The sequence below is a fragment of the Coenobita brevimanus genome, chromosome 60 (assembly GCF_032717465.1).
Source record: "Coenobita brevimanus isolate Jiangsu-jjx chromosome 60, ASM3271746v2, whole genome shotgun sequence".
NCBI lineage: Eukaryota > Metazoa > Arthropoda > Malacostraca > Decapoda > Coenobitidae > Coenobita > Coenobita brevimanus.
Genome location: NC_137013.1, coordinates 31,717,441 through 31,728,611, shown reverse-complemented (window position 1 = coordinate 31,728,611; position 11,171 = coordinate 31,717,441). Strand labels below are relative to the sequence as shown.

The window sequence follows — 11,171 nt, the reverse complement described above, 5'->3', positions numbered from 1 at the left end:
CCCTCATTAAAGGATTTAATGTGCATTCATTCCACTTGTGAGGCCTGAAGAAGTTGGGACACTCCAACTAACCACTGATACTCAGGATTATGAAGTCATTTATTATAAGTTTTAGTTATCCTAAATACATTTTGTTATCTCTTTTTGTACTGAGACTATAAACGAAAATCGATAGCGGGAACTTTAAAGAACTTAAATAATTTCAAAAAGCTCATATAAAGGGTAAACCTTGGTGGTAGCTGTACTGATCATGTGGCATCAAAGGGTTAAATGTGGAGGCAGTCAGGATTTACTGTTTACCTAATGCCATTCAGGGATGTGCATGACTGGTCATCTCACCTTAAATGCTGGGACTGAGCAGCTTTGTCCTGGACCCCCATGCTCCTGATGGAAAGAAAAGGATTAGATGATGGCTAGATGGATGGACACAGGCTGCACAAATAACATATACAGGAATACAGTGTTAATATGCCATATGGAGAAAAAAAAAAAGTCAAATGAGAGGTGCTCAGGAGCCTCCTTGAATAATGAAAGTGTCACCCTTTGGGTCATTCCATACTGTCAGCTAAATAGTATCACATTCAAAAGCATCCAAGTGTGACACGAGGGATAGCCTATGCAGCAAACTTTACTCAATGCATATACCTAAACAAAAATGCATCAACACACTTGACTTTAAAATGATGACAACCTGAATCACTGTCGCTTCCACACAATAACAAGTCCCAGGGCATCAGAGGTTGCCAAGAGGGACTCGTCATAGTTGAATGTGACACCAAGAACAGGGGCAGCATGACCTTGGAGGCGGTTGATGAGAGGCCGTGTGTCACGTTCCACATCCAAGAACCACACACTACAGTCCTCACAGCCACTCACTGTAGATGGAAAGTAGGTAAGGAGGTAGCGAAATGCTGGAATCGTATTACAAGATACTTTAGCCTTAAAAAGAATTACTGGCATGTAATAATGGGGTTGCCAAATATGATCACAAAATGGCTGATACAATACTATCATGAACCATGGCTTCTGCTCATCCTCTATCCCTATCCCTAACTGAAAGCAATTTGTGGCAAGTATTTCACAGTGGACGAAGACCTCTTGCCTTGTGTTGAGGTGGTCGTCTGAAGCTTTGCTGGACTAGTTACACATGGAACACTTTGCAATGACATTGTTACTCCTTGTGCAGTCTAGAAGTTTTGAACAACAAGTCTTGATTCAGTCTGAAACCCTGGCTACGACTTCCCTCCAGAGAGGGGTAGGGGGTAGGGAATGAGCAAAAATACTGGCTCACAACTACAATACATATAATACATACTCAATGATTGGTTGCCAACATGAAATTCTCATGTAGCAGATGATGAATTCTTGTCTGAATATGGGTGATTAAACAGGACATCTAAACTACACTAGATGCCTGAATGGGAACCATACAATCTGTGTCTCAGTGGGTGAGAGTATAATATTCCAGATAAAACCCTACAAAATCTACATTTGTTTTTTAGCAGAAATAATGATTTCACCACTACATTACACTGAATATGCATGATCAGAATCTGACATATCTCGAACTCATATAATGATTTCAAATAAAATGAACGGATGCTTATCTGTTCAATTCTACGCAGACTGCAGACTATCTATTCCCACACTGACCATCTTTCAATGGAGACAGTGACTAGGGAAGAGAGTGGGATGAAAAAGGGTTCAATATGTGTGGGAAAGCGAGCTGAGAAGGAACAAAGTGCTACAAATGAGTTGGGATAGATAGAACTATAGTTAGCTGAGATGGGACTGTATTATGCAGAAGTCTTTCTGGCACAACCATCCTGGATAAAATACAATACAGGGCATTAGCCAATACTCAGAGCAGACAAATAATGGATACAACAAAATACATGACATACCAACACAAGCACCCTGACGGAATGACATGAGAGGGCAGAAAGTAGAGCGGACAGGGTGAGAGCGGTGGTCAAGGGTGAATTTCCGTCTCAGCCGAAGTCCACCCTCCTTGTCAACCACCCTGGGCAACAAGGAATATGCATAGTTTTAATGATCAGTAAAGGATCAATTATTGTGTTATTAAAGTTTATTACTCAGTATGGTAGGTTATATACAATATCTGGTTACCACAAAGGCATGGAAACTATGATAATAAAGTAACACAGTACACAAGGTACAGCATCAAATGGAAATACGTGGTCAAATTATTTGGAAAAATGGATACACATATTTGTGTAAATCCAATATGATCACTCACATCATTTACAAATCAATTATACAGAACGAAGACTTATATCAAAAGGGGTTTTTCATAAGTGTTAATTAAATTTCCCTCTCCCTATCATTTTTTTTTCCCCTTGCATATGTGCTTCTTTCTCATGCATAATGGTAAAGGTGTGCATGACTCAAGCAAACCAGACTTAAACATACCTACCCAAGACCTAACCAGCACAAAATCAGACCTAACTCGGGAATGACATACAGTTGTGACACCTGGAAACTGACAAAAGTAGTGGAAAACAAACTATTCTGTTCTCAATGAGCAATGGGAAGGTCAATGTTGGGAATATCTTTTGAGAGACACGATGAGATCAACATGGGTGAGATAGCACACTAAAGTCAAAGACATTATAGAAGTTATAAAAGAACAGAAATGGAGGTGGGCTGGTCATGTAGCAAGCATAAGTAATAACTGATGGGGCAAGCGGCTCACTGACTGGACTCCAAGAGACTGCAAGTGTAGCAGAAAAAGGCCAGACAGGAAGTGAAGAGATGAGATAGAGAAGTTTTCAGGCAAAGCCTGGTAGAGATTAGCTCAGTTAAGGAATTCATGGAGATGGTTGGGGGAGGCCTCTGTTCAGCAGTGGACTTGCAATGGCTGACGATGATGATAAATATATGTATATACAGTAATCCCCGTACTATCCGGACGGCCACTTTCCGGACATCCCCACTTACCGGATATTTTGGTCCCGGGATCCAATATTCAAAAAAAAAAAAAAAAAAAAAAAAAAAAAAAAAAAAAAAAATCCGACTTTATTCCGCCCGTAACTTGAACTCGGTGCGCACAGCACGGACCAGCTGTGTTTTGGTGCGTAGTTCTGCTGCCATCCGCTAGAGCACCCCTGCATCCTCCCCACCTACCGCCCGTCTCTTGTTATGAGAGCATGCTCGTGATCATGGCCGTCCATGTGCTCGCTTGTGTAGTGGTGCCTTACCTGCTGCAGGCTCTGCTGCTGCTCTCGTGCCTCTTCTTAGTGTGTGTGATGATGGCCCCGCCACCTGAGAAGAGGAAGAGAGTGGCTTTGACTCTGGAGAAGAAGAGGGAGATATTGGACAAGTTGGATGTGGGATGGTCAACCTCATGTATCCTTCTTGAATTCAGCCTGGCCCGATCTACTTTGTTTGACATCAAGAGATCCCATGACAAACTCATGCAGTGCAAGGCTAACTTCTCGTTGAAAAGCAAACGCAATGTGGGGAGGAAGATGATGTTTACTCCCCGGTATGCAGAAGTCAACTGCTCCACGTTGATTTGGTATCAACAGCAACGTGCTGCTGGTGAGCTGGTGCGTGGCACGGAGCTGAAGGCTGCTACGGAGAAGTTTGCAACGCTTCACGATGCCCTAGACTTCAAGGCATCCAAGGGTTGGCTCTTCGCGTTCAAGTTACGACATGGCCTTAACAACTGTAAGGCCCATGGTGAAGCTTTGGACGCCAACGAGGATGGAGTAGAGGAGTTTCGGCACAAGGTGAAGCGTTTGATTGACAGGGAGGGCCTCACTCTCGGTCAAGTCTACAACGCTGACAGAACTGGTTTATTCTATCGCTCTTTGCCAACGAACACTCTAGCCGAGGAGACAGAGAAGTGTGTACCTGGCCGCAAGCTCTCCAAGCAACGGATATCTGCTTTGTGTTGTGCCAGTGCTAACGGCATGCACCGGCTTAAGCCCGTTATTGTTGGCTGTGCAAAGCAGCCTCGGTGTCTTCGTGGAGTGATGGATGTCCTTCCTGTCGTTTGGTACCATTCTTTGAAGGCATGGTTCACTGTCCAGATCTTCAAAGACTGGTTCCACTGCCATTTCATATGTTATTTTTCCCATAAGATAATGTACTCTCAGTACACGAAATCACAGTGCGCGAGGTCGTGGACCGCCCATCCACTCGCACAATTTGCGAGTCCACTGTAGTCCATAACCCACAACCAGAGCTAAAATGTTTGTTCGCCCCTGTACTGAATGGTCAAAGCCGCACGCTCATCTGATCAATCCCAACGAACCTCCAGTACCCGAGAAATACAAACTGAGGCGCTTGGAGGGAAAACCTGGTAAGCGCCACCCCAGCCAGAAACGGAGTTACATATACCACTTTATTCCCCAAATCCTCATCTATCACTACAACAAGGGTTTAAGTGAAAAAGATGTCCCTAAAATGGTTGAAAATTATGATTTTTAAAGGGCTGTGAATGACCGTACTGCTATTGATAGCCAACCACTCCATGACATTACCATTAGATCCATTTTGGCTTAGTATTTTCTTCTCCCAAGTACTGCATCCTTGGAAACCAACATCATGTCCGGTTTTCCTACTTGAGTTAAGGCGATTTTACCATAGTATTCATGTCAAAACACGCACTTATTGTAAGCCGCATGTATGTGAGGCTAACAGTGAGAGGGAAAACCAGGCGAGTGCCACACAGCAGGAGGTGGCTGCAAGACGCACCAATTGCGTGGCTCGACGCATACCACCAAGTTTTTTTTTTATGACACCACCATAAAGGCACATGTCCTTACCTACTGACATATTTTCAGTCTCAATATCTTATAGCTGACCCACAATAACACATTATGGGTAAAAGTACTGCTACTTTGTCGTCAATTGTTGTCTAACAAGAGGAGAAAGAACATGTTATTGAATTTTTTCATTTAAAATACCACTAATTATCAGCGTCTGAGTATCATTACGGAAAAGTAGATGAATTAGGCTACATGGAAAAAAAAAACAAGAGCAGAATATCTTCAATGGTTGAAAAGTTATGTCATATTTAAAGTACACAAACTTTAATAGCGTTTTTTTCTGTTTTCTTTTTTTGGCGCTTACCTGGTTTTCCCTCTAACGGCCTCAATTGTAACCCACCAGCGGTTTCAAAACGTTTGTAGGCATCCCTACCGAATGTCCAATATCGTGTGGCCACTGGGCTAAGTCTTTTTCAATCACCACCACCATCGAAAACAGACCACAAGCCACGAGCACATGTTCGGCGACAGCAACCATCCACCTCTCTACCGAGTGTCCAAAGTCCCCTGGTCAAGGTGAATTGTGTTTCCACATGGCCACTCGGAGTCTAACGGACCGCAGGCCATGAGTAAATGTACAGTAAAAGCGCCTGTCCACCTGTTGACAGAATGCGTAGAGTCCTGCCCACAGCCCCACTTCTGCACCCTCCCGTCCTTCCTCCATACCTTCTCAGCTCCCCCCTCATGCCCTCAGTCCCTACCCTCCCCTGTGATGATAACACTGACTCCTGATTTTTCAAAGCTTTTCACGATTTATTTGACTTCTATTTGTCATATTGAAATTCTGCAAAATCCACGAGAAAGCTCATGAAATTCTGCATCTAGACATGTGCTTAACTCTTGGATAATGCTGGCAAAATTTTGCACTTGGATGGTGGGAAGTTGTATGAAGATAAATATTACTCCTGAACACTTTATTCTCACTGCATTTCTGTACCTTTACTTATCCGTTTTATGTATTTTTATTAGCTTATACAAGTATAAACACCAGCAAAGATGATGGTATACCATTTTTGCCAATATAACCAATTTCCAGTGGCATACTTGGCCATTAGTGGTAGGTGGTGGCGACCATCATCCACTCACTTGATGTAGTGCTGCCTACTTCTTCCTTAGCCTTTATCATTCTTTTTCTGTGCCTGCCCTCCTCTCTACCTATTTCTCCTATCTTTCCTGTCACTACTTATTGCCTTTCTTTCTGTTACAGGTGGCTTTACATTGAGTGACAAGCCAAATGGTTTCCTGTAAGCCAAGAAACCATTTACAATGCTGGGTGGTAACCATATAACCAAACCATACGTGCTCCCTACGTGTCAAGTGGGTTGGTGGAGGGTTAGTGCCCCTCCCTGTAAAACAAATAACTCAGAGCTAAATGGCCACCCCATACGGGATTATGGCGTCTGGCAATAGATAGATAGATATATATACTGTATATATATGGATGGGGTGATGAGAGAAGTGAAAACACGAGTAATGGAGAGAGGGATGCCATTGGTAATGAATGGTGATGGATGGAATATCTCAAATTTGTTGTATGCTGATGATGCAGTTCTGCTTGCAAGTACCGGACAAGAACTTGGTAGGCTAGTGCAGAATTTTGCCGATGTCTGTAAGCGTCGTTCCTTGAGAGTAAATGTAGAAAAGAGTAAAGTGATGGTTACTGAGAGAGAAGGTGACTCCCAGTGCAATGTAACAATTAATGGAGAGAGACTGGAATTGGTGAGAGAGTTCAAATACCTGGGTACCGTGATAGAGGAAAATGTGCAAAGAAGTTGAAAGTAGAGTGACACAAGGAAGAAAAGTAGCTGGTGCAATGAAGGCCTTGATAAGAAACAGAGGCTTGAGTGTTGCAGCTGCACGAGGTTTACATGAAGGAGTGTTAGTGCCAGATTTAACATATGGATGTGAGACTATGGTGTGGCATGAAAATGAAAAGTCAAGAGTAAGAGCAGTGGAGATGGGACTGCTGAGGAATGTACGTGGAGTACAGAGGGTGGATAGGATACGAAATAATGTGATTCGAGAAAGATGCGGAGTAAGGAAGTCGGTGGACACCAGAATTGAAGAGAGTGTACTGAGATGGTATGGTCAGGTGGAGAGAATGAATAACAATAGGGTGGTGAAGAAGGTATATCTGAGCGAATTCGAAGGAGGGAGGAGGCGAGGTAGGCCAAGGAGAAGGTGGAAAGATATGGTGGATGGATGTGTGAGGAAGAGAGGTTTGGAAGTCGGTGAGGCTAGGGAACTGACAGGAGATCGAGCTGGCTGGATAAATTTTGTGAGGAGATGTGCATGATCAGGGATTTTTGGCACCCCTTTTAACGTGGCAGCGTCTGGATTGACTCTGTCGGATACGACATGTGAAGCTACAGAACGTGGTGAATGTTTTTGGCATATTCGATAGAGCCAGGATTCCGGGGGCTTGAATGATGAGTGAATGGAAGCGTGGCCCATTGGATTGGGCAATTTTGGGCTATCTGGACATTGCTACTTCTCACCCTGCCCTTGGGTGGGAAAGGAGGTCCGGATGATGATGATGATGATATATACATATATATAAATATATCCGGGGACAGGATTCCACTGCTACCTGGTTGTTCTGGTGCCAATATTGTTCCCCCAAGCTTAGTTGTAGTTTCACACTATTGTTGCATATTGCATATGAAGTTGTTCATTCATAATTAACAATGTGCAACATAGTATGAATGATAAACAAACAAACGCCATTTCACTGTAAAGTGTGGCTTGGGATAAGATGCGCAATCAGACATCTTCTTTTAATCAAAAACCTAGAGTAAAGGGAGGGCGATAGAGAAATATGAATTGTATATACTGTATGTTTTAGTCTTGGGGGAAATATTTACCTTGTTGGTATACCTTAATGTAATCCATCCATCCATCCATCCATTGCCAGACGCCATGTATCCCAAACGGAGTGGTCAAGGGCTTAGAGTTAATTGTTTTACAGGGAGGGGCACTAATCCTCCACCAACCCCACTTGACACGTAATCAATACTATTTTATTGAGGTGTGGAGAGGATGGAGGGTTAAAGACTGACGAAGAGAGTGTATGTGAGTGAGGTGGAGGGGGGAAGAGGGAGGGGGAGGCCGAGGATGAGATGGAGGGATGGGGTGGAGAGGTGTATGAGAGAGGGGGGTGTGAGTTGGGAGCAGGGCAGTAAAATGGCGGGGGACAGGACGATGTGGAGGCGATTTGTTTGTGGCCACCCCAAACGGGATTGAGACGTCTGGCAATAGATAGATAGATAGATAGATAGTATAATGTACACGGTATAATTATGAGTCTTCTATTCATGTATAAATTCCAGTTGTCTGTGGAGGTTTAGCACCTCTGATTTAGCTGACTCGGCGCCACACCCAGAGGGGATGGCAGCCGGCTAGGGCAGAACGCATTTATCACTCAAATGAGAGGGACGTAAAACTCTGAGCTCTCTCAGTGTAGCAGTTGTATCTTTCTGTGGCCAATAAAGAGAGATTTAATCTGCTCAGTTTCAGTTCACCTGCACACGCTACCTCTACATTCCTTCAACAGGATTCTACACCGATTCCCACCATCTCCAGTGTGTGAGAAGACGTTTTGGTGGAGTGTGTCAGCCGAAAGTGACTTAATCGGGAGCAACATTATAACCTTGCTTGGAACTGTGAGGTCACGACTCAGCTGATATATATAAATTGGTGATCAGCTGTGGGGTTCCAAGCTGATATATATTAGTGACTAGTTGAGGAATTCCATAGCCGAAACGATTACAGTGGTGGGATTCCGACCTGCTGTTACATGGTGAGTCCCCGGGTGGTGGATAGCGGAAGGTCTTGTAGATATACAAGGTACCATCTTAGACGGCATGGACCATGGAACCCCCTATAGATATATAGGGCTCCATCGAATATAATGAATAAGGTGGCACAAAAATGGGGAACTTTCAGCGTGTCGTCTGCTACCTAATTCGGTCCTACGGCAGCTCTTTCCCAGTTACCATGCATGTAATATTTGTGGATTATTTTTACTCCCTTGTCGAACTGTGAGATATAGTAATGGATTATATCATTGAGAATAAGAAAATACTACAGTACCCTCGCGTCCAACACGCGTTTGTCCAGCACGATTCGCGTCCAGCACGGAGAGCAAAAAATTAGTACGATTTAAGTACTGTAAAACGGGTGTGTAAGCATAACATGGACAAAGCTCAGAGAAGTGGGAGAAATCCGCAGAGTTCGCCTCTAGCACGATCACCTCTGGTCCAACACGGTCATACTGGACGTTCCCATGATGCTGAGAGCCAATCAAAACTTCCGATCAAGTAGCCTTCCTCACCCGCTATCGTGACGTGATTGTGATGTCGCCTAATGAAAAACGCTTCTGCTCTCACGTGATGTTTTGTTTAAATTTCTCCCGCCACAGCATCACTCAGTCGCATAATTCGCATTGGATGGTGCTTATTTCTTGCTGCATTTTCTGCCCTTGCTACTGCATTTTACTCAGCTCATGATTCCTAGGAACCCTTCTGAGAACCCCAAGAAGTGGCGGCACCTCCCTCAGGCAACCAAGCTAGAATTCATCGAGAGGCAGAAGAAAGGGGAGAGGAATTTCGAAGGATTTCTGAGGGAGGTTGAGGAGGAGCAGCAGCCATTACCCGCTAGTGACGCCAGAAGCCATCCTCCGGGGACCCAGTAGGACTACCTACAGCCTCGGATATCACCTTCCATTCCAAATAAGCCCACCAACACTATCCTAAAAGGTTAGTTATCATTCATAGTACAGTACCATTCATTATAATTACAGCAGTACTAATATATGTATAGGTATATGGTAGGTATATAGGGTGACTTTTCCTAGGGTTGCTGACATAATTCATTTTTCCCCATAAGAAAGGGGAGAGGAATTTCGAAGGATTTCTGAGGGAGGTTGAGGAGGAGCAGCAGCCATTACCCGCTAGTGACGCCAGAAGCCATCCTCCGGGGACCCAGTAGGACTACCTACAGCCTCGGATACCACCTTCCATTCCAAATAAGCCCACCAACACTATCCTAAAAGGTTAGTTATCATTCATAGTACAGTACCATTCATTATAATTACAGCAGTACTAATATATGTATAGGTATATGGTAGGTATATAGGGTGACTTTTCCTAGGGTTGCTGACATAATTCATTTTTCCCCATAAGCTCTGTTGTTTCTCCAACACGTTTGTGGTCCAACACGGGACCCATGCATGACAAAATTACCGTGTTAGACACGAGGGTACTGTACTTAGAAAACTCATAACCAATATGAATGATCTTTTGTTCTTGAGGGCTTTGTACTGTTCATTAACGCCTCTGTCTACAGCTCCCAGTTCAGCCACCACTCTCCTCAACTCGCTACAGAAGGCATCCCTTACTACTTGGTTTTTCAGCTTCCATATTTTCCTCCTAGGTACATAAGTCCTCTTTTTCATCACTTGTTCTTTAAGCACCATATCACAAATCAATAGTTTGTGCTGCTGCACACACTCCTCATTTCCTATAACTTTAACATCCCTCACTAATCTCCTATCGGCCCTCCTAACCAGAAAATAATTTATCTAACTGCTATTTCCCCCAGACTCATACGTAATTAACCTACTGTCTCTTTTCCTAAAATATGTGTTGCACACAATCATGTCCGTTGCCTCCCCAAACTCGAGTATCCTTTCCCCTTCTGCATTCCTTAGACCATACGCACATCCCCCATGCACTCCTTCATAACCTTGTGCAGCTTCACCTACATGACCATTTAAGTCCCCTCCCAAAATTACTATCTCATCATCCCGCATACCACCCACTACACGTATTAAATCATCCCAAAATCTATCTTGCTCTGCTTCATCCAATCCTGCCTGTGGAGCATATGCCGATATAATCGCAGCTATCTTTCTACCCAACAGAATTTTCACTACCAATATCCTATCACTTACTCTCAAAACATTCATAACATATTCCACCCATTTCTCCGCAACCATCACACCAACACCTCCATATCCGTCTGTCCCCCCCTACCAAAACAACTTATAGCAACAGTCCTTCCCAACAATCTTTCTGGCTGATCCACCCCTGTACCGAACTTCCTGCAAACACGCCACATCCACCCACCTCCTACTGAATGTCTCAACGACTTCCACCGCTCTTCCCCTCAAACTTCCCACATTCCATGAACCCACCCTCATCCCCATGGGTGATTTACTGTCCTCAGGCTTGCTTTGAAACTTAGTTTGTTTTGTCATCTTTAGTATTAATAAAAGGGGGACAGACATAGCACAGGCCCCACTCACTGCACAGTCCCAGGTCCAGGCAATGGATCTGGGACCCCTAGCCCACCAGCTTACCAGTGGCTGTG

The 11,171-nt window shown here is 44.0% G+C and overlaps 1 protein-coding gene across 1 annotated transcript in view; it reads right to left on the bottom strand.

The window, feature by feature from the left end:
- Window positions 1–216: 216 nt before the first annotated feature.
- Window positions 217–11,171, bottom strand: part of LOC145403022 (WD repeat-containing protein 13-like) — a 136,493-nt gene continuing 125,538 nt past the window's right edge. Inside the window, exons 9-11 of the mRNA XM_080274854.1 lie at window positions 1,905–2,023; window positions 670–875; window positions 217–384 (exon numbers count right to left, since the gene is read on the bottom strand). Coding sequence (XP_080130980.1) covers window positions 697–875; window positions 1,905–2,023 — 298 coding nt within the window. The 3' untranslated portion in view covers window positions 217–384; window positions 670–696. The remainder of the gene's footprint in view (window positions 385–669; window positions 876–1,904; window positions 2,024–11,171) is intronic.